We start from the raw sequence: 27,516 nt of genomic DNA, 5'->3' as shown, positions 1-27,516 counted from the left end.
GGAGAACTACTCATTCTTCACATGGCATTGCACAGGATAAAACTGTAACTCAGCCAAGCAGTAAGAGAGGAATAACGGTCTGAAAACTGGGTTATTTTCTCCTGTAGAATTGTCCAGTCAGTAATAAAAAACAGAAAGGAAAGGTCTAGTGTGACAGGACATTTCTAGTCCAGAATGAGTCCAGCAAAAATGTCACCTTCCTTACGGAGCAATACTTCTCTCTAGCTGCATAAAGTATTCCAGCTGTGTATCAGCAATTAAGGAGTCATCCCAAAGGGGCTATACCCAGGATTTGATAGAACTAACCCTGAGCAAAGGGACCAGGGGATCTGATACCTTTTTTTCTGTATCAGCAAAATTATTTCTTCAAATTTCATCTCTTCTATCATTACTTGCCAAGAGATGGCAAAGGAATGACAACAAAATTTCATGGAGGCTTTCAACTCGAAAGCATTGGCTGACACAGATGCACCAGAGACCCCATTTTGTCTGCCACAATTCTACTTCTCAGGGATCAGCCAAGGCAGGGATGGGGGGACAAGGCAGAAGGCATCTCCTCCCCCAGCCTCAGCCTGCAACACTGACACAGACAGAGAGAGTCAGGCAAGAGATTTGTCATCGTCAATCTGCCATAGGTGGCTTTGGGCTTGTGCTGTCAGAGGATGACAAACTCAGACCCTGCATAGGCTGCATCCATTTGGAAGTCTGCTTCTCCTTAATTGGAAAATTCATAAGGTCTTTCTGTCACAGGAGGTTTCCCTATTTCTCCCAGTGAAAAACCAGGCAATTTCCTTCAGATCTGAAAGAGTTCAGCTCAGAAGCTGCCCCAAAGAAAGGTGTTCTCCTTCAAAAGTAGGAGGAAGTAGTGGGAACCGTTCTCATTTCATGCTAACTGCCTTCTTATTCTATAGTAATTCTGACACTAGAAAGGCTGCAGAGAAATAAAAGGCATGTGTGGGATGGAGAGGAATACATCCTTTGCCTGCGCTGCCTATCCAAGGCCCCAAGGTCCCACTCCAGCTCCTGCCACTCAGCACTTTACACTGGAGGAATTTTTACTGCACCACTGGAGCACACTGGCAGTGACTGGGCTCTGGGAGAGTCCATTGAGCCCATCAAGAAATTGAAATGAATTTACAGATGTTTTTGAAAAAATGTTTTTTAAGCTATCCTTCAAAATGTCACCTCTGATTCAAGATTCCAATGGTCATTTTAGGACAGACATGCCCTGTACCTACCGGCATGCTCTGAGTTCTCTCTGCTTCTGCTGCTGGATCTTGGCCTTGAGAAAATGAAGGAAAAAAGAACATATGAGAATGGAGAAAGAGAGTGATACAAGAGGTGTAGCATGAAAGGAGGCAAACCTTCCTAGTTTGGTCACTCTGATGAAGGAGGAAATGTAACATAGAAACCCAACAAGATGCAAAGCTGATTAATTGTCCTTAAGCTTTCAGTTGCTGCAGTCAGACAGAGCTCGCCAAGCTTCATCTGAAACACAGCACTCATTCTCGAACTTGCATCCCAACTCCCCAATTCTGCTGTCTCTCCTTTTGGAGCCAAGGGGCTCCTACAGGCTTTCTGAAGCAGCAAGAGCTGCTAAGCTGAGACACGAGTCTGTATGGAGGGCAGCTTCTCTGGTACTGCTGAGAAAGCTTGACTTTGCCTGCTCGTGCCTGACACTGGTGTCAGTCTTGTACTGCATGTGGTCAGAGCACTGCTGTGTTCTGAGGATATTCCACCTCCTTACTCTATCTAGAAGAAAGAGGCTTTTTCCAACTCAGCTGCTAGGCAAGGATATCAAGATTGCACTTTAAAAGACCTACCTAAGCTTTTCAATTGGAATAATACTTCTGTGAATCGTTCTTTATTGTTATCACTCAGATAATCTTGACAGCTACATTTTCTCACACATATCCAAGCCAACATCTGCCCATCATCTACAGAGCTATAACTCTTCCCTTGCACCTTGCCCTCTTTGATTTTAATCCCAAATCTAAAAATTAAATATCCATCTGATTATATATCTATACCCCAAAACTGATGGGATCTCATTTCAGAGTGGAGGCCCAGGCACAGAGAAGTTACGCCTGACATTTACTTGGGGATCCCTTTCCTTCCAAGCAATTGGCAACCCACAGTGATCTCCAGAATTGGACAATTACATCCAGGAAGTCATTGCTTTCCAAAGCTGCTTTTGCTTCTCTCACTCCCACTCTGTAGCTGTGTCTTATTTCCACCACATCTAAAGGGTTAATACCCCAAACCTACAACTACACCGCTCTGTTTTAGGTTGGGTTTGGTCTGTTGTTAATATCTCTCCTTACAATAAAGGAAATGTTGGCACATAAACGACGGCACCCTATGGTAAAATTAAAAGAAGCAGCAAGAGAATTTGCAGACACCTCTCCAGTAGCCAATATTTGTCCAAACATATTCTTGTGTATGCTGAAGGTGACAGTCAAGGATCACAGTATTCAATGATGTGCTGGATCCAGACCCATGCAACAGAGTTCCCAAATGACACCACAAACATTACAGAGGGAATCAATCAACAAGTCCAGCAGAGACCTGTCTTGAGATGCTTCTAAGCCCTGTCTCCTCTTTCCCCCACCACCTCTGTTCCTGGGACATATTGGTGTGGGTTTTGACATGGATCTGGATCATCAAAGATGGCAAAATGATGAATACACAGAGGTTCGCTTAAATACATGGGAGAGCTGATTGTGCAAAACAACCTCATGAGATGGGAAGTGCAAGCAGAACAGCAATGTGGAGCAGCAGACACCTTGGCTTACCTCATCTCCTGGGAGTCTTGCACATCCAGCTGCACAGAGCTGAGCAGAGACCCTGCAGCACTGCCAAGATGAGGACTTGCTGCCTTGTGTATAGGGGGGATCAAAGGCAGTCCCAATGACGCCTTCTTCATATCCCCACCACTGGGATACAGCAAGGAAGCCTGGAAAAAGTAGAACACAGTGCTCAGAGATAGCATCCAGTCTTGCCCTCAATTCATGGCTCAAGACATTTAGCCATGTTTTTAGCTGGGACCTTGCAGGAAAAGACGAGGCAGACTGATGGAGCAGCCTGGCCAGGGAATGAGCAAAGTTGGCCTAGGAACGTGAAGTGGTGAAGGAGAGGCCATGTCCCAGATTTGCCTCATACTAACAGTTCTGGATATGGGGCTAGATTCCTGGGTGGAATCCACATGTTTGGCATCAAGATGTTCAGGGGCGCCAATGCGTCCACTGGCCTTTTCGATGGTATGGGAATGGGTTTAGATCACTATTCTCTCCCTGTCCCTTAGGCACCTCAAAGCCACTGCTCATCTCCTTCTATGTCTCCACAAAGCCATTCTGCAGGATGTCAAAACCTGCTTTTCTCAAGCCCCTCATTTCTTCTGCTGCTGCCCTTCCCTCTTACAGTTCCCCAGCAGCCTTTCAGCCCAGGAGCTGCTGAACTCTCAGGATGCTCAGAGCTCTCCAGCTCCCACACCTCCATCATCTCAAGCTCACTGGCATTCAGGAAGTTCAGCACAGCTCCCTACCCTGCTGCTCTCTGGAAGGTCTCTGCCTGCCCAAGCTGCTCCAGGGCCCCCTTGCCTTGGCCAGGAAGGGAGGTGGAGGCAGAGGGGGCAGATGCACACTCTTCCTTAGTATCCCATCCTTTCTGGCACAGCTAAAGAGCCAAATCAGGACCTGTTCAAACTCCTATGAAAGGATCAGGTCCTGCCAGGGATAGACTGAGCCCTTTCTCAGGAAAGGTAAATTCAAGTACACAAGCCTTTGATTGGACATTCTGTTTACCAAAGCTGTTGCTCATCTGCATCCTCCTGCACCCCACGGCAAACCCAAAACAACTGCAGGTGCTGGTCCTGCTGCAAAGGCAATCGTGTGTTTGGGCTCTGGGCTGCTCTCCCCATGGCCACCTCCCATCCCTTCCCTCTGGACAAAGCCGTGCCAGAGCACACAGCTGCCCAGAAGCTGATGAACTCTAGAAACAGCATCAGAGACAACTGTGCACAAGGCCATGGCTGCACAACTCAGAAGCTGAGACAACCTGAAACTGACTTTGCAGGACTGCCTCTTCCAGCAAACACATTTTTCCATCCCAACCAGACACAGCAAACCAAAACCAAGACTTAGACATGGTTCACAGATATCCATAGGTTACTAAATGTAGAAGGATTGCTTGGCCAGATTGGACAACTTTAGCAGCTGTGACAGCTTGTTGGGGTTTTCTCAGCCAAAAGACAGAGGAAGAACCACAGCTGAGCACACAAACCATTCAAAGACCTCTCCTGCTCTTGTTACACTCTGAGGATGTGCAGTCTGCACTGCACACCCATTGCAAAGACAGCCTGAAGCACGGTGTCCAGCTGAGCTCTTCCTCGGATCAGCTGCTTCCCTGGGCTCACACCACTGGAAAAGTTCTCTGAGCTCTGCCTACAGGGCATCAGCTGAAAATCTGGAGCACAGGACTTAGCTTGGTTTCCTTACCTTATATCCTTTTCCTTCTGAACCTCGCTCCCTCCTGTTTTTTCTGTCTTCCTCACAGCCAGTGCAGTTTTTCCAATTCTCCTGCTCTCCGCTGCACATCTTGTTTGGCTTGGTGGAAGGAGAGCTCTTCTGGATGGGCGGCAATGGCTTGGAGGGAAGGAGCATAGATGGATTTGCCTGGGAAAACCTCCTGGCAAGAGGGTAGCCAGCCAGGCCTGCAAAGTGGAGACACAAAATATAACATAAAATAATGCAAACCTAAAACATCTGAAGCCATCTGAATGGGACCTATTTCCTGGAAACTTCTAAATAGCTGCACAGGGAAATAATCTCTTGTCTGCAGCCACTTGACGGACGCCAGAGGAAATAGTGACCCACTTGCACAGAGCTCCCAGGGGAACACCCTGGCCTCTGGGATGCCCTGGGACAGCAGGGAGCCCAGAGCCCTGTGCTTGCCAGCAATGGCTCAGCTGCACATGCTCCTCTCCCTGCCCCACAGCTCAGCAGCCCTACAGTTCCATAGGGCACTGGGAGCAGCAGAGCTCAGGGCAGGGGACAGCTGCAGGACAGAACTGTTCCCTGGCAATGTGCACAGGCTCTCCAGGCTGGCACAAGAGCCTTCCTCCTGCCAGAGAGTGGCCCAGCTCCCACCTTATCTCTGTGTGAGGCTGAGCCATGCTCATAAGGGAACAAGTGAGTTAGGTGAACTCTCACCTTTATCCCAACATAAACACATCTAATGGGTGAGGCACTAGAGGGATTTTTGAAGTTTTGTGAAAATTTCTTTGTTTTCAGTTTTCATGGAACTAGCCTGTGTTTAATTCCTCTGAACAGTATTGAGTGATCATGTCTTAAGGGAATGGTGGAAGGCTCCAGTGATAAGAGGGGAGAAAAGATTCCTTCTTGACACTGGCCTTTTGTGAATACCCTGTAAAGACCCACACAGCTGTGACTGCTATTCCTGCAAACCACAAAGAGCCCTCAGCAAGCAGGCAGGCCTTGCTGCTGTTTTTATACCACCATCCTCATTGTTGGACCCAACCACCAAGCAGAGGAAGAACAAGAAATTTATCTGTAGTGAGACCCTACATGGATGGCAAAGAAAGAACTAGAATCTTGCATCTCATGACCATGTCCAATTTGAAGTCAGCTGTGGCCACAGTCCCTGTCCTGGCTGACACTATGAGTGATTTGGCTACTGTCAAAAAGGAGGAAGCAGAGTAAACTGATGACAGAATGTTGTGATGCCATGGGCATCCTTGCAGGATCTTCTGTGTAAGTCAGCCACCTACTCTTACACAAAGACAGCACTGACCACTATGCAGCAATTTTCCCTGAAATCTGTTGGGATTTTTTCCATTTGCCTCAGGCCTTTCAGGTCCTTTCCAGCCTCACCTTTTCCTTCTGATATCTTCCCTTTTCTAGTCAAATCCATGTTTGAACCCGTGCTTCTGTCTGGCAGAAGTATCTGGGGTTGTATTTGGAAGCACTCTGGCACTAGACAGCAATTGGAGCTTGGTGCCCAGCCCTAGAACAAGGTGGGGTGACTCCAATCGCCAGCAGTCGGCACAGACAGGCAGATCCAGACGCGTCTCCTGCCGCTGTGTCCGTGTCAACCACAACCTTCACAGCCCCAGCACGGGGCTGCCCCTTTGTGACGCGCTCGCCCCTGGTTCTCTCGTTTCCATGGCCACAGAGCCCCCGCCCCAACTCCATTCCTTTCCCTTGCTAAGGGCAGCCAGCCCTAGGCCTGGCCAGGCCAGGCCTGAGGATTTGACACTGTCTAGGAGGTAGCTACTTTCCAAAGCTACTTTTCAAGGCCTTTATTTCTGTAATTCCCACTCAGTTCTGCGCTGCAGCTTGTTGCTTAGGGATTTTGTTGATTTTTTTTGCACCACAAATAAAGTGGTTCCTTCCCCTCAGCAGCCTTCGTGATGTTCCTGTGTGAAGCCATCTGTCTCACACAGTTTGAGACACCTTAAAACAGAACATTATGGAAGAAATTGTCTCCTCTAAATCGTTCTGACAATCCCTTTCCAGCAATAGGATATGAATACTGATACATAACAGTGGAAAAAAATGCAACAGTTGATTAACAAACAAAATGCTTACAAAGCAAGGAAGAAAGTCAGTGACTTCTGGATATCAACAGTCAGACAACCCTGTTCCCCTGTGGTGGTTTGTAAAGGATTTTGAAATTATTACTTGTCAATATTTGGACGGTTTTTCATGTGCTTAACAAAGATTAATCAGTGTCGAATTTTTAATATTGGCACATTGTAACAGCAGTAAAAAAGTTGATGCATCTTTGTGAAACACACATGTAAAGACAAAAAGCCCCAGGAAAGCTCTTTTTCCCTTCCGGCCTCTCACAAAGGAACACCGGCCCGGCCCCCTCCACACGACCCAGGCCGGGCAAAGGTGGGCAGGCTCTGGCGCAGGGCTTGGGAAGCCGCCGGGCCCCGTTTCCAACTAGGGGCCCCGATAGCCAGGGGGAGGAGAGGCCCTGTGCTAAAATCCCTGACGTCCCAGCATGGGCAGGGAGCCACGGCTGGGCAGAACCTGCCCTGCCGCCGGCCCAGAGCGGCTCTGGGCGGCCGGGCCTGCCCAGTGGCCTCGCGGGCTGGGGGAGAGACAGCCGGGCCCCGTCCTGGCAAGGCTGCCCCAGCCTTGCCTGCCAGGCAAAGGAAAAAGAAAACCGCCAGCCCACGACTCGAATACAACAAACAACAAAAAACAGCCATACAACCAGAAAACTCATCCCCGCTTTCTGGCCGGGCCTTACAATCCCAGCCCAGCCCCAGCGCGGCCTTAAAATACTCTTTATCGTAAATAGCTCCGGCAGCCCCACCTAAAAATAATCACAAAAACCTCTGCTGCCCAGGCAAATTATTAACTTATTCACTGCCCAAAAATAAGACTTTTTAAATACTTTGTTCTCTCTCCTGAGTAAAAAAAAAAATAAAATAAAAATGATAATATGGACAAAAGCAGAAAAAAACCCACCAAACTCCAAACAAAGACAAGATTCAAATCCCAGTTGAGGGAAGGAGGAAAGCCATAGACTAAAATTTCTCTTTTTTTATGCTATAGAAAAGAGACGGTTGTTTCCCTATAACTGTTATGAATGATATTCTATTTTTTCCAATTCATCAAGCAACAAGATTAAATTTAATAGTAAGTTTTTAATAGTAACAAAATGAATACAATCAAAGTATTGGAGATGACAATTAAAGTATTGGAGATGAAACAATCAAAGTGCATATATTTAAGAATATACAAAATTTGGCAGTAAGTAATTTAGTATAATTGAGGTTCGTATAAAGCATAAGCAAAACCGACCGGGGAGGGGCCCCCCTCCGACCGGGGATACGGGGAGTGGCTCGCCATTCCTCACATACCAAAGCATCCAGGCTAACAATCCCACTTATATACTGTAGGCTACAGAAGTTTCTAGAAAACTCCTCCTAGTTTCTATTCCTAAAATCTACGTCACCGTGTTGTACGACGCATGCTCTACTAATGGGTTAGGGGTCTCTCATCCTTTTGAGGGTCTTATTTCTGATGAAGGCCCATCATCTTCGTCAGTGACCGAGGTGTGACCTGCAGGTAGCGCAGGCGCACTGTGTGACTGAGCAGATGTTTTCCATAACAAGACTTTAATTGAGTCCCATGCTTGGAATCATTTCATTTTGGCCCATTTCAAGGTCAAAACTTTCTATTTCTAGATGCTGCTTGTCAGACCTACGTCTTTTTACTATTCTTGTTTGACTTTCTTCCAACTTCCTTCTTCAACTCCCAACATCTGGAAGATGTCCTTTGCCCTGTCTCACCCATCTCCCCCCTCATTCTGTAACAATTGTCTTCTATTGATCTAAATACAATTTTGTTAATATAGTTACAACTTAATTAGCACGAATCACATTTATCACATAACACATAAAAAATTATAGGGTGGATTAAATATTCTAAGTGTAAATATAAGCAGAAGCCTTGGTGTTAAAATAAACGAATGTTAAAATTACTGAAATCCTCTAAGTTTAAATAGTGAAAAAACCCCTGCTGTTCCCCAGAGGAAAAACAAAACCCCTCTATTTTCAAAAATTAAGTCAGTTTTTCTTTAAACTATTACAATCCTTAAACTGTGCCTCATAAGATGATATGGTCCTTAGTAACAGTTATGAAAAACTGTTAGTCGAGAAACAACTTTTTATGTAACAATCAGATCTCCATTCTCCCAGTTGGCTAATCACTATAACAGCAAGGCCACAAAAAACCCTGTTTCTTATGAAAAAAATCTACATAGACTGAAAAGAAAAGTCTCCTCTCACAAATAAATAAGTAAAAGACTATTTTAGAAATGGTAGACTAACTGAGTTGTTTTCTGTACATTGTGAATGTAAAAAAAAGTGGAAAGAAGAAGAATAGTCTAAAGTTTTATTCTAAGTTTTATTCTTATTTTTTTCTTATGGTTTCTAGTAATAAAGATTCTCATTGTACTATTTAATGCTAGGCCTGGTTTACCTTCCTCCTAATCCTATCTCACAACAAAAAAAATTCAAATTAACAAAAAAATCCAGTACATTAAATTAGTGTTTCCACCCAATTTCAAACTAAAACCAAAACACTCTCCCACTGGAACAAAGACCCAAAATGCCAGAGGAAAATCCTCCCATGACGTGCCTTACAAGATGTACTGGGTTCTCTCTCAGGAAACACAGGAGCTGTCACGGAGCAGTTCGAGCAGCAGATGAAAGCTCGGTGGCTCGTCCGGTGCCAACTTTCTCCCAATGGCACAGCTCCATGGAACGGTCCCGGCAGGTGAAGCAGCTGGGCTGGAGCCCCTCGGTGTCTTTTCTCCCTGGCACGGCTCAGCTCACAGACTCTTGCGCTGGGAGCGGGGCCGCTCCACTTCTGCCAGCACCATGTGCCTGCTCTTGGACAAACAGTTTTCTGCCAGGAGAGCCCTGCATGCTGTTCCACTCATCTTTCATAAAGGCCATCCAACCAACTCCAAACACTCTGCCTACAGCAGCTTTCCACACAGGGCTGCAGAAATCCAGGACAACTGCAAGTGAGTCTTGGAAGGGTTTTGTCCTGTTCCTGCCAGCAGAATTCTCCATGATCTGATGCAAATTTATTCAGATGGAACATGAGAGATTTTTCCCCTGATAAGTTTGATGATGCGTAACAAGCCTTGGGAGCATGAGGTACACTGCTGACATGCAAAAGCATGAAGATCTCCTCCAAAGTGATCAGTTAAATTGTCCATTTCATTACTCTTCTATTCATTCCATACTAATAAGGCAAGACAAGCTTTGCTTGAACATGAAACAGGCATGGTGTACACTACTGTCCCTTGAAGGTTCAGCAGGGCTGTCAGTGACAAAGCAGGCAATCTGCTTCATTGTGAACTGTCCCGGAAGCGGAGCGGCGGAGCGGAGCGGCAGCGGGGGGAAAAGTGCCGGTGAGCGTGGGGTGCGCGCTGGTGCCGCGACCTACCAGAGAAGCGCTTGGAGAAAGACGTCCTGGTGCTTACAGGCAAGTTCCCGCTCTCAGGAGGAGAGTGATTTCAGCTCTCTTGTGTGAGCCCCGCTTCTGCTGACGGTGGAGAGAGGGACGGGAGCCACGTGTGGTGATCCAAGGCGGAGTTTATTCCTTCTCGAGGGGTCGAGGAAATGGCTCGAAAGGGTAGAGGGAGAGGGGTTGATATAGGAGAGCCTGGGGTCGGGGTAGAACAACTAACGAATCATCTGAGGGCACAGGGGGAGGGGGGGAAGGGGGAAGGACCAATAGGCTACAAACATATTACATGAAACAGGCATGCTAGGGGAAATATTATAACCAATATGAGGAGGGAGTGCAAAAGGGTATTCCTTCCATGGGAGAGAAGCAGGTTCTTTCTCTGTGGGGCTTTCGGCCTCCACAACTCTCCTTTCTTTATTTATTACAAAGGCATCTTGGAGAGACACTTGGAGAGACTTGGGCTTCCAGTGAAGGTGAGGCCAGGAGAATGCTTTTCAACCAAGGTGCAACCCGGAAGAAACCAAACACAACTCCTTCTAATGAAAACACCAGGGATCCTTCTCCCACCACTCCCTGCCGAGGAGCTGGCGCTGTAGAGCTGTGCTGAAGCCCCGAGCCAGTGCTTCTGTTGTAGCCCCAGGAGCAAGAAGCGTTCCCGAGTGAATCCCGGCTGAGCGGATCTGGCTGCAGTGCTGTGTTCTCTGCCCCGAGGGTGGCAGCAGAGACCCTGGGGGCAGCACTCAGCCGGAGGGCATCACGCAAGGTTATCTGCACTTTCTTTTGGGAACTTCCCCAGCCAGCCTCTGAAATAGGAAAACAAAAGCAATTCTGGGTTTTCCTTGTTTCTTAGGGGAAGCATCACTGTAGTTTGGTTTTAAAGTAGAAGAGGGTAGATTTACATTAGATATTAGAGAGTATTATTTATAATGAAGAGGATGCAATGCCGGAAGGTTTTGCCCAGAGAATCTGTTGTTGCTCCATCCTTGAAGGTGTTCAAGGCCAGTTAACATGGGCCTCTGAGGAACCTGATCTTGATGAAAATGTCCCTGCTCTCAGAGCTTGGAGTAGGTGGTGGTTAAAGGGGCCATCCAACTGAAACTCTTCTAGGATTCTGTGATTCTGTGATCCTTGTCCCATGTTAGTTTGCCAGTGTTCTACTTTAAGTACTTTGGGATAACAAAGAGAAGCTACCCAGTTCCAGTAAGATTTCTCACCCTTTCCATCGTCAGGATGTCCAGCACACTCCACTTACAAGCTCCTCTTTGGTCCCTGCAGGCTTTAGCCTACCACCTGTCAATGGCACAGCTTCCAGTGTGCAGAGAAAACACCCTGGTAATGCCTTGAAGAAGAAGGTCTTGAGGAAGCAGGACAAGGTGCCCTCAGTGGCCAGTATGCCCATCATCCAGGAGGAAGGCAGTGTCCCATGCAACTCCTCAGGTAAGCCTGCTCCTTGGTAGCTTTTTCCCTTACGGGTTTTTCCTTATATAAGGAGCACAAATTGCCTCCTGCCTCAGCCAGCACAGCTGGGCTCTTTGGTCCATAACCTGTCCTGAGAATAAACAGCAAATCTACTTTGCAGTTACTCCAGCTTGGTAGTACATCAGCAGTTGGTTCTTAGAGACCCATTGGAAAGTTGAGCTGAATAAAGTAGTGGTAAAGGCCTAAGCTCTGGCTTTTGCCCATCCTGATAGTCAAAAGTACAGCGCTGGTGCCAGGAGGCAGCTGTAACTGCAGGGATGAGGTGCGGAGCAGTGTGCCAGGGTGTGCTCACTGTGCACCTACGAGTGCCACCACCATCACTTGTCCACTGACCATCTGGGCCCTCTGCCTGTGCTGCTGTCCGGCTCTGCAGCCAGCTTTTCTGCTATCCCAGCAAGGCTTGTCTCTGCATGGCAGGCAGTGGCTTGGTGCAGTCGTGCTGCAGCTTCCACGAGTGTGCAATGGCTCGTGGCTGCTACCATCCCATGGCCTGCAATGCCAAGAGGGAACAAGCAGTGCCTCCTGTGTCACAACACCCAAATAGAGTGGCTGTGTGTAGCAGATGGCAGCCAAGAGGGGCTGCCTGGTGTTCCCAGGCTGTTTGCTGCCTGCAGCAAATGCACAGCACATTGTTCCTGGTGGCTCTTATCTCTCTTTTCTGGGTAGTCTGCCTGTGCTATGATCCCAAGTACGGTGAGATAAGAAGAAGGGATCTAGGAATAACACTTGGAATGCTCTTTTCTAGTGATGCTACTTCCACATTCAGAATTGGCCAGAACGAGCCTTACATGGCTCTCCACTCTTATGGAATCTAGATGTGTATGTCAACATACTTCTGTAGGGACATCAGTGATACCAAGATTAGCTCTCGTCTGAATATTTTTGATATTACAGTTCCCCCATAATTTTTGAGAACATGTAAAGTAGCACAAAAACCCTACTGAGTCTAGAGTACTTCATGTAGATTCTGTGCCATATTTATACTCCATCATTTTTGAAAGCTCAGATGTCTTCATCTACACATTAGAAAATGAGCTTTGGAGTGCACGACATGAAATTTTTGATTGACAATGCTTTTGATGACAAATGGGTTTCATAAGAAATGCATGTATCATCTGATTTTATTCATACCTTGTAAATTTCTTTTCCTAACGAAAAAACATTCAATTACAGTAAACCCAGGACAACATATTATCAAGAGAGTGCATCTGTCAACAATTTGCATCTCTATTTTAATGTTTTTATCCTCAGTTTGCATTTGGAAAGCTTTTGTAAGTATTATGTAGGCTGGAAATTGCATTTTTCCACAAGAGAAAGCTTAGGCATTGCAGAGTGTGCGTACACGTCCATTTGATGGCAAATAAATTTCACCTCAGCTGTTTGAAATACAGCCAGTGTGTACCTCGGAGACAGTAAAGATTCCCGATGTTAGGAAAGAACAAAATCTATAAACTCCTCCTTTCCCAATAGTAGGCTAACATGTATGTGCATTCAGCTGCCTGCTGTCTAGAATATTTGAAGTCAATGGGAGCAGAGGTGCTGTCAGGTGTGAAGGGTCAGGTATGGCTGTTCCCTGGGAGTTGCTCCATGGGGATTCAGACGGGCCCAGCAGAGCTGGGTTCTTCACGCTTGGCTTGGTGCTGTCGTGAGGCAGCTGCAGGTCTTCCTCAGGGAATTGCAGAGTGCCTCTGTCCTCAGGGCTGGAGGAAATCAGGGTGCTGGGACAAGAGAGGCCCCTGGGGGTTCCCTCCTGGGGTAGCCAGTCCCGCTGTTGGGCACAGTGTGGCAGGGAGTGGGAGCTCTGCGGCCTCAGGAACTGCTGTTGGCTGTGCTACCTGTGGCACTTGGGAGCTGGCAATTGCTGTGTGGGCAATTGTCAGGTTTAGCCTGGAGCTGTGCCCAGCTGGGGGGCTGTCAGAAAGCACGGAGCCCAAGGAGGCAGAAGGCGGAGAAGTGTGTGAGCCAGTGCCAGTGTGCAGCACATGGAACCCTGTGTGGGAGCTGGGGCTGCAGGCCGCTCCATGGCGGGTGCCTTGCCCGGGGCTGCAGCACTCAGGGCTGACCCTCTCCTTACAGTGACCTCGCAGACGGCCACTGGTGCCGAGCGCTCAGAGGAGCTGCTCTGTGGCAACGGGCACAAGGACACAGCCTCTCCTGATCCACAGCAGTCCTTGCGGGAGGCACTCTCCCTGCTCGACAGCGATGACTGGTAAGAAAGGCCCCGGTCACTCTGTCTCCCTCTTAGCGTTAAGGGAGGTTAGAAGTGAATCTTGCTAGTGCCTCTGAGCCCCGATAGCCCAGGGGGCCAAAGGGCACTGGAGGAAACCACTGCAGAGCATTGAGAGGATAAAGACTGGAGAGCAGCCTTTTCTTGGCCTTGGTCTGGAATCTTGCACTTTTGTAATTCGACTTTTTCTTTCTTACTGCTTCATATGGGCCTGTGCTATTTTCTGTATCTTCACCACGCATCCCAGAATTAGACAGTGACAGAAGGTGGCCCAGGGTGATAAGCCCACAAATGTTAGGTGATATTGGCTGTCTTTTTGATGTCTAGGTTAGCATACACTCACTGGTGGATTCTTCATTCACACAAAGGTAAAGACTCCATTCCCACTGGGATAAGTATGAAATATCTGCCATGGTGCATCTCCTTGTGCAGTCACATTGGCTTTGCCTTTTCTCTTCTGTTTCGTCTTCCCCAATTCTGTTTGGTGCCCTGTGAGGTGCAGAGAGCTTCTGCAGGTGTGGGGGGGTCGAGGTAACACTCAGGGCTGCCCGTGGGATCGGTCACCAGCCCTGTGCTGCAGCCCTGATGCCTCACATACCTTTCTGTAGCTCCGGGCCTGCACAGAGCAATTACTGAGAGACAGATTTGTCTGCACCTTCTCAATAACATGTTACTGTAGTGGGGATTGTTTTAGGTGGGAGGTTTTGGGAAAAGGCGGAGTTTCAACTGTTCTTACCCAGGTGTGGAATCTCCTGGGACATTCTGCTGCCTTTTTGGGGAATGTGGAGGTGGAGTGGAAGGGAGTGAGAGACAGACAGGCCTAGATTGTAGAGTGGCAACTCAGCTCCAGAGTGGTGGTACAGAGTCTCACTGCTGAACTGCCTGCTGACCCTGGCTAAAAAGGAAAATGTCCCAGTAACATCAGCCCGATGGGACTTTGTCTTAGGGACAGGTTCAAGGTGGTGACAAGAAATAGTAGCATGGGCCAATGTCACAGCTTGTAGGAAGCCATGCCACAGGGACTTGATGTGCCAGAGATTTCAGACAGGCTGTCTTCTAAAACAGTTACAAATGAAGACTCTGAAGGCCCTCTATTTGCCTTTTGGATTTGTGTATGCTTTTGAATGCCACAGCTTCCTGTGGCAATGAGATCCACGATTTCATTAAGTACTCCTTGAAAAGCACCTCCCATTGTTTGACTAAGCTGCCAGCCTGGTAATTTCAGAGGATGCTGCCTAGTTCTTGGGTAGAGAGAAAAATCAATCTTTTTGGTACTTGCCTTTCAGGGAGACGAAGGAGAAGGGACTGGGCATCATCAAACACCTGGCTGGGTCCCATTCAGAGGTCCTGCTTTCAAGACTTCGTGAGATTTGCTTGGCTGTTACCAGTGAGGTGAGAACATTGTTGTGAATTGTATGTAGAGCAGATATGTGCTTGTTCATCTCCATGTGTGCTCAGGGATTGCCTTCATTTCTGTTTTTAGACCTTCTATTTCTAATGTCTGTCAGCTATCTATAGGATCTATGTGTACATGTAGCTGTATTTACTGGTAGGTTAGGTATCTGACACTCATCTTTGAGTGAGCTGCCATAATTATGAAATTCCCAAATGCAAAAATATATGCACTAGTTATGTTATTTGCCAGAGTCCTAATCTCTGCCTGAGCTGTAATTCATCACTGAAAATAATCTGTAGACCTGAGCCTGTGTTTTCTGTTTCCTGGCTGAGTGCTAGACCTGCTGGTGTTGTGTTTTTGAACAGGAACACAAGACTCTTTTAACCTTATGGCTTGTGGTTTCATGCTTTGAAAGGAGACCATGCTTTTATTTGGTTCTTTGTTTATCAAATAAAAGGGCCTAAAATCAAAGCATTTCACATTATAGAATGATTAAGCAGATCTTTTCAGTAAAATTTATATTCATAGGCCTGCAGTAAGCAGGTCTGAGGCCAGAAATTGGTGCCAGAGGAAGTGCCTTCTATGCTTGTGCTCTTCTGCTCATTGGGTGCTTTTATGTTCATCTGGACACAGTGAGACGTGATGTCATTTACTATAACTTTTGCCTAAGGCATCTAGTTTTCTTTTTTGAGGTAATTCTTATGTTTCCCCTCATGACATCCCCAGGTGGCCAACCTCCGGTCTAAGGTGTCCTACTCAGCCATTGTCACTCTGGGAGAGTTTTTTGCGACCTTGAAGAAGGACATGGACTCTGAGGTAGATGAGGTTGCTCGGGTCCTTCTCAAGGCAGTGTGTAACTGCCCAGAGTTTGTTGAGAAAGCAACCAGTCAGACCCTGGGGATCATGGTGGACAATGTGACTCCTACACGAGCAATGACAGCTCTCGTGGACAGTGGAGTCAGGTAGGTTCTTCTTCTTTCAGTGATGTTTTTCAGCTTCTTGTGTGCAGGTGGAGAAGGGATGAGAGGAAGAATGGGAATGGTGTGAGGGAAGGGTCCTGTATCCTGCATCTTCTGTCAACTCAGTGACTGGATTCTCCAATCCACCTCATTTCTTTCCTCTTGTCCCCTATTTCTTCCTTCCTGCAGCCTATGAGTTCTCAGAGTCACAGAACTGTAGATTATGGGGAGTTAGAAGGCACCCATCAGGATCACTGAGTCCAGCACAGAACACCCTGAGGGTCACACCATGTGCCTGAGATTGTTGTCCAAATGCTTCTTGAATTCTGTCAGGCTTGGTGCTGTGACCACTGGCCTGGGGAGCCTGTTCCAGTGCCCAACCACCCTCTGGGTGAAAAACCTTTTTCTGATATCCAACCTAAACCTCTTCTGACTCAGCTTCTTGCTGCTTGCTGGAGTTCTCCCAGTCGGTCAGGGTAGCGTAAATGTGGTGAATGGTGTGGAAGTGAAAGTGCCTGCAAAGGCTAAGGATTTGTGCTTTTGTGGGAAGGGACACAATTGCAATTGCAGCTGTGATCACTCTTTAATATTTCACAGCACTAAGCACAGAGGCCCTGGGAAAAACCATGCATCCTCATTATTGCATTAACTTGAGAACTAGGGAGGGGACTTGATGGAGCATGGAGCACATCGGGGACAATGTGCTGGGTATGGCACAGGCTGAACAGCAGGTGCAGTCCCAGCCAAAATGAGTCTTGTATGACTCTCCTGGCTATAGAACTCTGATTTCTAGTCATACTGATGTTTCATGTTAGCCTTGAGATGCTGAATCACTTTACAGGCGCCTTCACAGGCTGACTGCCATGAGACAGCTGAAGCAAATACTGCCTCAGGTGTTTGTGCTGGGCCTGATATTTCCCAAAAGACATTCCCAAGAACAGGGAAATCTGTCTAAAATGACTGCCACCTTTTCTCAGCTTTGGAATAGGGAAAAACATTCAGATGTATCCCTTACCAAGCCTCAGAGAAGAAACAGGCTGCAATGCTGTATATTCTGCAACTTCATGGCCTACAGCATGTTTCTCCTGCGTTTGTTGTTTTCCACAGCTCTGCAGATTTGGAGATTAATGGCTGGACGGAGCCTCAGTCCTTCTTCAGCGCTGTGTAGTGGGTACTCTCTGATGGGTCAGCATGAATTGTCTTACATTTCTAAAGAAGTCATATGTAATCTATTTCTTTAATCTTTCTCAGAGTAAATTGTTGGAAAGCAATTGAGTATCAGATAGTGCAGGGAGACTGAATTCCTTGTTCTTCCTTGCAGTCAGTCCTTCTGTCCAATGCTAACTTTGAGTTTGTCTGAGGACAGAACCTTCTATGTGTGTCTATATTTTCAGGGAGAGCCCAAGCCTCCATCCCCCAGCAAGGACAGGGAGCACGCTCTGGCCAAGGCCTGTGCTGCTCTTGCTCCTTCTCCCTGTGCCCCAGTGTTTGCTCTCCTGTTCCCAGGAGCCGCCACGTCCAGGTGCGGAAGTGTGCGGCCGAACTGCTCCTGTCCCTGATGGAGAAAATTGGAGTCACGAAGCTCCCAGGCACAGCCAGGGCTGAGAGGCTGGCGCACGCGGCAGGGACGCTTGCTCAGGACCATCATAAGGATACAAGGTAATGATCTTCATTTCACCTCCTGAGACAGGAAAACTCTTTTGTGTATGTCTATAACTCTAAAACCAGAAAAGATTGGTAACTGAAGAAATTTAAAATTACCTCTCTGTGTGCATAAAGGCCAAACTATCAGAGAATATGCTGAGTGGTATGGGACCCATGAGGGTCATTGAGTCCAGCTCCTGGCCATGTGCAGGACTTGCCAAGAGTCACTCCATGTGCCCAAGAGCATTGTTCAAATGCTTCTCGAGCTCTGTCAGGCCTGGTGCTGTGACCATTGCTCTGGCTTGTCTGGGGAAATGACTGTACTGGGTATCCTGAGGTTGTCCAATAGAAATTAATATTGCCAACTTCCTGTGACTTGAAGGACTCTTTCCTGAGTTCAAAAGAGCTCCGATTAGCCACTCTAACAGTTTTGTTTGGTCTTAGGTGCACAACACAAAGCCGAAATGTTGGCTAATGTTCATCACTGAAGGATCCCAAACATCTATTTCTCATTAACTTAAGACTTTCCTAGAAATATTTCAGAGGTCTTTAGCTAATGTATTCAGTCTTTCTAAACTTCTGCAGATTTCTAGAATGCCTTTATCTGTTATCAGTGTTGTTATCAATGACCTCCAAATTTCTTCTTGAAGAGAACTGTGGTTTCCTAGTGGCAAAATCAACCCAAGCCATCAAATTCTCCTCACTTGGATGATTTAATTCCCCTTAACAGTGGCCAAGAAAACAAGAGTAACTCACTGCCGCTGGCATACATATAGTATAGAATTATCCATAGGAAGCATGAGGCATGTGGTGCTTTATCCTAGAGTTCCTGCCACTTCAAGAAAGGAAATTGTTGTGCAATGGCAGCAAGGCACTGCCAATAGGATCTAACAACAAAGCAGATCTCTTTCACTTGTTCCCTGGGATCGTTAGATCCCACAGAAGCACAACCACAGTTTCAGACTGTAATGGTATTTTCTGTCTTTTTGCTGAGTAGGTAATGCCTTCTCATACAAGGATTACACCTGATTAGTTTAAGGTACCAGCCTCTTTGATTAACAGTCTTCCTTCCTTCCTTCCTTCCTTCCTTCCTTCCTTCCTTCCTTCCTTCCTTCCTTCCTTCCTTCCTTCCTTCCTTCCTTCCTGCCTTCCTGCCTTCCTGCCTTCCTGCCTTCCTGCCTTCCTGCCTTACTTCTGCCTTCCTGCCTGCCTTCCTGCCTGCCTTCCTGCCTGCCTTCCTGCCTTCAGTTACTTCTTTCCATAGGCATTATGGACAGGAGATGGTGAAGATGTTGCTGAATCACCAAAAATGTAAAATTCTTTTGGAACGATCCATTCCCACACGTGACCTGGAAGATATTCTGAAAAGAATGAAGAAGAAAGTAAGTGCGTGGCAGGAAAAATGTCTCCTTTCTGCGGATATTGCCACTGCTAATACGAGATCAAACACACCTAATCTGTCTTTATCTCATTCCTCTTCTGATGAATCATTTTGCTCCTGGGAATGAGCTGTTAATCCCGACCCTGTTCATCTGCAGTCCACAACCTAACTGATATTATTAGGGAAAAAGTGGGGTTTTGAATATTTTGAATATTGGTCACAAACAGGAAAGGGGAAGGTGAGAAAATGGGTTTATATTTAGGTGTAATCCCCCATCACATTCTCTCTACTTTGACCCCAGTAAAGCAATTGAGTGAGAATAGTGCTTCTGAAGATAACAGTCTTTGCAGAAGACATGGTCGTAGTAATGCCAAAAATATGAAAGATGTCCAAGTCAATCCTAATTACTACAATTACTGTCTGTCTTTTGGGAATATTGCTTGCTGTCAAACCCTGTGGAGCTGGAAGTGAATTCAGCAGCAGCCAGTAGAAAATGATTTGTCTGTTTGGGGAATTTTTTATTCTTTTTTATCTACACTCTAAAAGGGAGTGTGCCTTTGTGTCAGAACAGGGAGAGCCAGGTTGAACCAAATCATCATCCAACATAATGGGCCCACTCCCCAAAAAGTCCAAATTTTTGTGCTCCTTCCTTAAAAATATTCATTGCCTACCACTTTGCATTATTTGCATTTATGCTCAAGACTCATGAATTTGGGTTTAAGATTGCTGCTCAGTATGGCAGCACCCATAACCTGCCTTGAGCTATTGCAAACAGAGTGTTGGCATCACTGAATCTCTGGTCTTTTTGATTTTGTTAGATAGGAAATGTTTTTCTAAGCCTTGGTAGCAGTGATCCTGGTTCTAACTTGTGTTTTAAACAGGCAATTTCCTATTTAATATTCTAAAGATTGATGGGGCTTTCTCTAGGTAGGGGTATGTATGCTTTCTCTTTGTAGGGGATGGAAGAGCAGAAGGGTGAACGCCCATCTGTCAAGAGCCCAGTGAAGAAGAGGAGCGATGGCTCCAAGAAGCCCCAGGCCACATTGCCTTCTAGTCAAAGGTACTGAGCACTTTTGTTAGATGTGACAAAGCACATGACAAGCTGGACATGTCTCTTCCTCAGGAAAATCTTTCTGGCTGTGATGGCCTGTGCCAGAGATTGTTTCCTTTCCCTACAAATGCTCTATGGCACGAATTGTCTACTTCTGCATTGCACTGAACAAACTTCTCTGGAGAGGTTTCCACAAAAATTAACGACAAAAAGCCACCCATTGGTTGCAGCTCAGACAATTCAGTGCAGTGGTGAGGGCAGTGTTGTTGTGGTTAGGAGAGGGCTATATTTCCACTGCCTGACTTGGGACAAGTCAGTTCAACCAGGGTTTTTTTACATCTGAGTGGAGTCTTTTTCAGATGGGTGTTTTGATGAGTACTCCCAGAATAGAAGCATGAGGCCATTTCCCAAACAAATCCTTCTCATGCAAGTGGTTTGGCCTGGCTGAATCATGGTTTTCCTACCCTCCAACATTACCAAGTTTGAGTAGTCAGTAGCAAGGTAAATCCTGAGCAACTTTGGTCAACAGGTGTCTCAATGGGGACTTTTTGTCTTGATAATTCTGTCCTTCATATAGTTTGCTTGATGGACAGCATGTTTGGTTGATTTCCCACTGTGCTGCAATCTGCATTGAAGAAAGGAATTTGGTCCTTGCTGTGTCTTCATGACAGTGGCAGAGCTACTTGTACCTGTTCTCCCCTGATTAGAGAGGGGATTTATTTAGCTCTGTCATGCTCAGCGGTGGCAGCAAAGGACCACATGCTTCAGTAGCATAGCTAGGAGCTTCCCATGCTCATGGAAGAGACAGGTTGATCCAGGAGAATTGTTCCCAGTGGGTTTATGAAGCTGTGGATCTAGTCTCTAGGAATGCAAACTTAATGTGAGTGTTGTGCTGGGATGTCTGTCTTCTGTTTTTATCTGTGTTACTGATTTTCTGGATGCTTCAGATATGCCCCTGTTCATCTGCTCAGATGCATGTGAGCTCCTGTTCTAGATTGTCATGCCTGTGTAGAGACATTTCTCCAGAGTGATGAGTTTACTTATTAGAAGACTCACATCTCCCATAAGAGGAGGCATTTAAACTTGGCAGTAGTGTTTCTCTTTCCCCACAAAGCAATGTGTGCCTGGGAAGCCATCTGAAGATAGATGAGATGCATCTCATCCTTGGTTTTGCTGAGTGAGCACTGGCGAGGATGTTACTTACAGATTGACTCCCATAAGGATTGTCATGAGGTCCATGTGGTTTTTCAGAGCCTCATGATTTTCTAGCTTGAAATCACATCATTAGGAAAGCTCCCGTAGATGTTTTGCTCACAATTATCTGCGGGTATTGTCACCAACAAGTTGTAATTTCGTTTGATTTTCCAGGGTGAAGTCGACCTCTGAAGGACGCCTCCTCCACCGTCCAAAAGCCCAGGTCACATTACGTCCAGCTAGGGATGAAACGGAGACGCTCCAGAATCTTTACAATCTCCTGGAAGCCAAGGGGTTTGAGGCACGGCTGGAAGGAGTGGCACTCCTCCTAGAGCTGTGCAAAAACAGCCCCAAGCTCGTCACCACTCACATTGTCCAGGTATGTAGGGTATCTTCACTGTTCCTTCCCTTTAGCTCCTCTCCCAAGCCTGTAGCAGTAAAGTTAATTCAGTGTGTCTTGGCACTGCATCCTGGCTGTTTGGGACAGGCTGGTCCTCTTGACCCAGACCAATTTAATGGAGGTCCAGGCTTCAGGACAAGTTCTTTCAGTCCAGCTGCATTTGTCTGGCAGGTGCCTATTGATGCTGTTCATCAGATGATGCCAGAATTTTCCATTGGTGTAACTTCTGCTGTCTCCTAGTCCCAGTTGGGTTAAGTGAAGGGAATCCAGCCACTGAAAGCATGGCAATTATTCTCTAGACAAAAAATGGGTTTTAATGGGAAAGAGAAATATCAGGCTGGGTTAGTTTAAACCAAATGTTTTTGAAAGTATACTTCTGTAATGTCCAACCTGTCTTGCATAGGCAAAAGTCTGGCTACTTGTTTCCGGTCTTGTCTCTATTCCACTTGGTAATAATGGTGCTCACCCTTGTTGGATTTTATTTCTCTTTGGAAAAGGAGGAAAACAGATTAGGACTGATATCTTTCTTCTCCTCCCAGAAGCTGCTTTTTCCCTTTTTCTAGAAAATGGTGCCTAATAATCACAGAATCACTAGATTGGAAGAGACCTTCAAGATCATTGAGTCCAGATGTGACTGTCAAGGGAGTGAACCTGCTGTAATGAGTGCTGTACAGCACATTAAATTTCAGAAGTCTACCTGTTAGTTAGACAAATTGTCTGGATTCTAGAATAGTCTATCAGAGACCTACATTTCTGCAGACACACGATGTAGGACAGACAAAATAAGACTTAGATCTCCTCCAGCCATTGTTTTGGAAAAATCATAATTGCCCTCAGTACCTGAGGCAACTATACAGAAAAATGGGCATTGTAAATATCTGCTTCCACACTTGTAAAGCAAAGGTAGTCTTTTGAATGAATAAATGCAATTAATTTAATGATTTGTAGGTGAACAGAGACACCATAGGAACTATTCTGTCCCCACACAAACCTCTTAAAAATACATGAAAATCTTTACTCCAGAATGAGGTTGCACAGGCTTTCCATTGAGTGGCCCACAGGAAAACTGAAATTGTGCAAGCATTTGCTGACCTGACAGAAAGGATTACATTCATCTTTAACATTGCTGAGTGCTTATTTCTACATCCCTTCTTCAGATATTGACATTTTAATCCCGCTTCCATGTTCTTTGTTCTCTTCACAGATTTTTGATTCTTTTGACCTGAGATATCTGACACACAAAAGAAAGTGAAGCAGATGGTGCTGGACGTGCTGGCAAAAATCGTTGCCATCTTGGAAGATGCCTGGAAGTCAGTGATCATCCTTTTGGTGGAAGGAATCCTGAAGAACCTGAACTCAAAGGAGCCTGGGGTTCATGCCACAGCTGTGAATGCGCTGGAAGCATCCATTGCTCATTTAGGTAAGGCTGAGCCCTGACATGGACTCTCGCCCACTGTGTCTCTGCCTCTCTGACACAAGAGAACACTGAGTGCCTTGAGAGCTCTTGGTGCCTGTGGAACACTCCAGGTGACATCCACCAGAAGCTGTGGGGGTGCAGTCCTTATGCACCAGTCCCCAACAGGCTTGAATGTGCATCAGCATTTCCCAAAAGTGCCAGGAGCCCTTGGATCTGTGCTACTTGTCTGGAGAGGAGGTCCTGGACTACAGCTTTGCTGCAATTCAGAGGCAAAGGAGGTTTTGGAGTTTGCTTGGATTCCATTTGATTTCCCAAATGAAGAGCTTTGCTGTTGGCATGAAGGGACACTGGCCCATTAGAGCTTCTGCAGAGCAGCCTCCTGGAAGGCTCCACATTATAGGCATGAGCTGCCTATTTTCCACCTTTCTTCTTTGTCTGCCTTTTTCAGCGGGGAAGTTATGATTCACCAAGTTCATTTCCTTAAAATTGACAGGTAGAAATCCCGCTGTCAGTAATGCCTTGTTCCACATGTTGTTTTGCATGGGGCAGGACGGCTGCAGCAAATAGCTACACAGGCAAGGGCTGCTCTAAATTCCTTTGTTGCAGAGATTTATGTCAGCTCTGAAAATGATGCACTGTGGAAATATGCCTGAAAAATGGAGTGTTGAAGAGGCAGGTCTTCAATGGGAATTTCTACTTTCTCCACCACAGCTGCTCTGTGAACTCATGAACTGCCTGATTCAGTGCCTTTCTGTATCCCAAGTCTGGGCTACTTCCTCTTTTATGTGGAATGCAAAATTTTATACTACTTATTTGTGATTGAAGTCTTGAGGTCCGTGATGGGAAATGTTTAACATAGCTCCTGGTACAGCAGAGAATGTTGCATTTACAAATGTGAAAGGAGAGATTTTCTTTGGGAATTTAAACCCCTCCCAGGTAGGCTGGAAGGAAAGAAGAAAAGGATTCAAACATCAACAGAAATTTACTTGATTTTATAAGCTGAGGCTGCCCTTGCCCTTTCCCTCCCCACTCTCTTTTCTCCTATGACCTCAGAAGAGTGAGCAGAAATGTGTGTTTCTCTTGTAGATAAAGTATCACTGATGAAAGAGTTTAGCAACCAGTGGAGTCAACTGAGTGGCCAAGCTCTGCTGGAGGTCACAGTGCGTATCACAGGTATGGCCTCCCCTTGTAAGTCAAGAGGTCTTCCCAGGGAATATTTACAGGGAATTCCTGTGAATAGAGATGTCAGGAAAATTAATCCAAAAACACCAGAGGTTTATGTCCAAAAAGGAGACAGAGGAGTCCTTTTTGCTTTATTCGAATAAAGGGAGAGGCCATGGGACATTCCCCTGGGAACTCTCAAGTTTTTGGAGGACGCAGCCTTCTTTTTATCCTATTTTCCCGGCCGCATTTCCCTCTCTCTTTCTCCATTGGCTTAGGTACTTGAGAGGCACAGACTTCCCGGAACGCCTGATACCTGTAATTCCCCTCTAATGTATAACCCTCCCTTTTAATTTTTAATTCTTACAGAATTCATAGTTTTCCCCCCGTTGCTTCTTTCATCTTTCAATATCCAATTTCATTTATCAGCAGCCTTACAGTTTGTTTGTAAAGGCAAATATCTTTTTCCATTCATCAATCAATGGAATCCATCCCATTGTTTCTTTTATCTCTCAGTGCTAGCCTTATCTACCAGCAGATCCACAACTAATTTGTAAAGAAAAATTCAACATTCCTCTCAGAGAGTAGAGTAGCTGCTCCAACTGGGGAGGTGCTGAGCTTGTCCCTGCTGCCCAATCCCCATGGCAGGTGTGTTTGGCAGGTTTTCCCTGGCTGCTGCAGAGGTGTGCAGCACCTGAGATGGGGGCGGCGCTCGGCCTGGGGGCTGAGCTTTCCCTGGGGCATCTCAGAAGCCACGTGCAGGAAAGGGAAGGGCTAAAAATACCCGAACTGGCTCCTCTCTTGGAAGCTCAGGGACATCTGTGATCCATTAGGGAAAATGGTGGCAAGTGCTGTTGCAGGGGATCCGTTTGTTTTGTGCTCACAGGATTCTCGTTTTGCTCTTGGAAAGTTTTGAGGTTGAACCCTGTAGTGCCTGGGGTCACAATTAGGTCGAAATTCTACACACATATTAGAGGCACAGATTTGGTGCAAGGCAGCCTTTGGGGGCAGAGGGGCAGAAGCAGAGTGCTGAGGCTCCCTGCCTGTGCTGTCCAAGTGGCATTGGACTGAATATTTCGGGCTGTGCAAACAGTGTCTTCCTGTGTCGACACTGTCCAAAATGCTACAATTGCAGCTGATAATTGATCCCTCAGAGGAGCTTGCTGTGTCAGCAACAGGCAAGGAATGGAAAAATGATAATCTTAATATATAGTAGAGAAGAAGATTTATAGCCTTGCTTGAACTGGGGCTAAATCCACTGCCAAGTGAGGCAGCATCTTTATGTGCAAGGTTTGATACACTTTGTGTCTTCATTAGGAATCTCAAAACGGCAGTGTTCAGTGATTAGGAATGTCAAAGGCCCTTTAAAAGACATTTGTATAAAGAGGATCTCCATGAAGAGGGAATTTATTTTTGGAGTTATTTTGATCTCCTTTTCAAAGAAAGGAATGAAACATAAATTAGGACTACTTTAGAAAGAGCAGATGTTCTCTCAGAGATTTAGTAGGAACAGCCAGTTGTTTCTCAAGTCCCATAGTGACCAATGTCTTTAATTGCATTTAAACTGAAATTAATTTCCACTTTGAAATGGGTACCATAACCCTTTTCCTGCTTAGTAGAATTGGTTTTGGGTACTTTCAGGAGCTGTTTAAATGTTGATGACTGCTGGTGGATTAACAGCCTAGAAAAAATGAAGTCTCTTCCACTACAGAATAAGAAGTGGCTGCTATAAAAGTTTTGGCCTGTGCATAAAATAAGAATGTACTGCCGAGCATTTCAGGGTTTGATCTCTCAGCCAAATCTGCCATACAAGGAGCCAGTTGGTAGGAAATTTTAGTGTGTGTTTGATATAGTTCAGGAAATGAGCAGGGAGCAGGCTTCAGAGAGAATATGAAAAACCCCTCGTGATTTGGTTAAAATTCAGTCCCTTGTCTATTATTTTTTTCTCTCTATTCTGCTGTTTCAGTACACATTGCAAGAAAAAAAGGCCATTAACATTGGAAGGGGAAAGGCTATTAAAATGTGGAGATGCACAAATGCCACAGCAAATGGGTCTGGTTAGTTATCTAAGACACCCTGAGGTTTTAAACAGCTGTTTGTTGGAAGCCACAAAAGCATTCTGCCAAAGACACCAGCTGGTCACTGATGTTTCTAATCCAACTGTCAAGCAGCACCCATCTCTGGTGGGCTGGAGTTTGGAAGTGTAGTCCAATACTGTCCTTTGGAATTTGCCACTGAGCAAAGGGAAGAGCCAGATTAGATTTTTGGCACTTGACATCAAGGGTCACAAAAATGGAATCATCCTTTATATTAGAAATCTCTCAATTGTCTCTCTATGGTGCATTTCCAAATATTCAGTGTGGATTTAGAAACTTCCTAATGGAAATAGAAGAGAAGTTGACATTTCAGTCATTAATCTGCTCACTGCATCAGTCTATTGATGCAGAAACAGATTGTGAAATAATTTACTAAAGGTACAAAGTCTCATAAATATACAAGGCTCTGTTTGGAGAAATTAGTCCTGAGGGCTTGGTGGTTCTGTGTTGGGGAGGCTCAGCTGCTTTGGCCATTTCTGGATCGTGGGGCTCTGTGTGCTATTTTGCTGATCTTGCCAGAGAGGCTTCCCAGAAGCAAAACCAGAGGTAGATCCTGGTTTGCCTTGAGCTTGGTGGTTAAGGAGCTTGTGTCTCTGTCCTGGCAGTGCTTGTGGAAGGCGTTTATGGCAGGAGCCCTGAGGTCGTCCAGCGCTACGCCCTGCCCGTGCTCTGGTCCTTGCTGGAGAACAAGGCGCTGCCTGTCCGAAGCGCCAATGTCCGCACTGTGGTCACCAGGCTTGCCTCTGCCCTCCACGAGGTGATGGGCACCCAGCTGCAGAAGCGTGCTGCCAGCCAGCCTCCACATGTGCGGAAAAACCTCTCCAGCATTTTGGGCTGGTGAAGGATGGATGTTCTCCAGAAAGTTGACCAAGTGCTGAGATGGACACCTCCGGATTTGACATTTTAGCTGTGCCAAAAACGACGAAATACTAAAGAAGGGCGTGCATCTGCCCCTGCTCTCTCCACTGCCCTTCATAGTCATGGCATGCTCAGGGGGCCTGAAACAACTGCAGACTGAGGACAAGGGGAAGGCTGAGCAAGGCTCAGCCTCACACAGAGGTAAGGTGGGAGCTGGGCCGCTGTCTGGCA

At 46.2% G+C, this 27,516-nt stretch overlaps 2 protein-coding genes across 2 annotated transcripts; both read left to right on the top strand.

Moving 5' to 3' along the window:
- Positions 1-10,174: 10,174 nt before the first annotated feature.
- Positions 10,175-23,632, top strand: LOC148222971 (TOG array regulator of axonemal microtubules protein 2-like). The gene is made up of 10 exons (XM_088168642.1): positions 10,175-10,187; positions 11,298-11,459; positions 13,578-13,710; positions 15,015-15,120; positions 15,851-16,086; positions 18,992-19,109; positions 20,065-20,168; positions 21,528-21,732; positions 22,999-23,173; positions 23,619-23,632. Exons 1-10 carry the CDS (start codon positions 10,175-10,177, stop codon positions 23,630-23,632), a joined length of 1,266 nt encoding a protein of 421 aa, XP_088024768.1.
- A 638-nt stretch (positions 23,633-24,270) lies between these two features.
- On the top strand, positions 24,271-27,268 carry LOC148222970 (TOG array regulator of axonemal microtubules protein 2-like). The gene is made up of 2 exons (XM_088168603.1): positions 24,271-24,343; positions 27,033-27,268. The coding sequence occupies exons 1-2, from the start codon at positions 24,271-24,273 to the stop codon at positions 27,266-27,268; spliced, it is 309 nt and encodes a 102-aa protein (XP_088024729.1).
- The last annotated feature ends 248 nt before the right edge of the window (positions 27,269-27,516 follow it).

This window comes from Sturnus vulgaris, chromosome 8, assembly GCF_052056855.1.
Source record: "Sturnus vulgaris isolate bStuVul1 chromosome 8, bStuVul1.hap1, whole genome shotgun sequence".
In the NCBI taxonomy this organism is placed as follows: Eukaryota; Metazoa; Chordata; class Aves; order Passeriformes; family Sturnidae; genus Sturnus; species Sturnus vulgaris.
Note: the sequence above shows the minus strand (reverse complement) of the source record. Positions and strands in the feature narration are given on the sequence as shown.

What these genes read in the sequence shown, in the direction of transcription:
- LOC148222971 (XM_088168642.1), top strand. An exon ending in TGTCCCATGCAACTCCTCAG is followed by an intron (nt 11,460 to 13,577) that starts GTAAGCCTGCTC and finishes CTCTCCTTACAG; the next exon opens with TGACCTCGCAGACGGCCACT. An exon ending in CTCGTGGACAGTGGAGTCAG is followed by an intron (nt 16,087 to 18,991) that starts GTAGGTTCTTCT and finishes TTCTTTCCATAG; the next exon opens with GCATTATGGACAGGAGATGG.
- LOC148222970 (XM_088168603.1), top strand. Translation starts at nt 24,271, where the DNA reads ATGAAAGAGTTTAGCAACCAGTGGAGTCAACTGAGTGGCCAAGCTCTG. An exon ending in GGTCACAGTGCGTATCACAG is followed by an intron (nt 24,344 to 27,032) that starts GTATGGCCTCCC and finishes CTGTCCTGGCAG; the next exon opens with TGCTTGTGGAAGGCGTTTAT.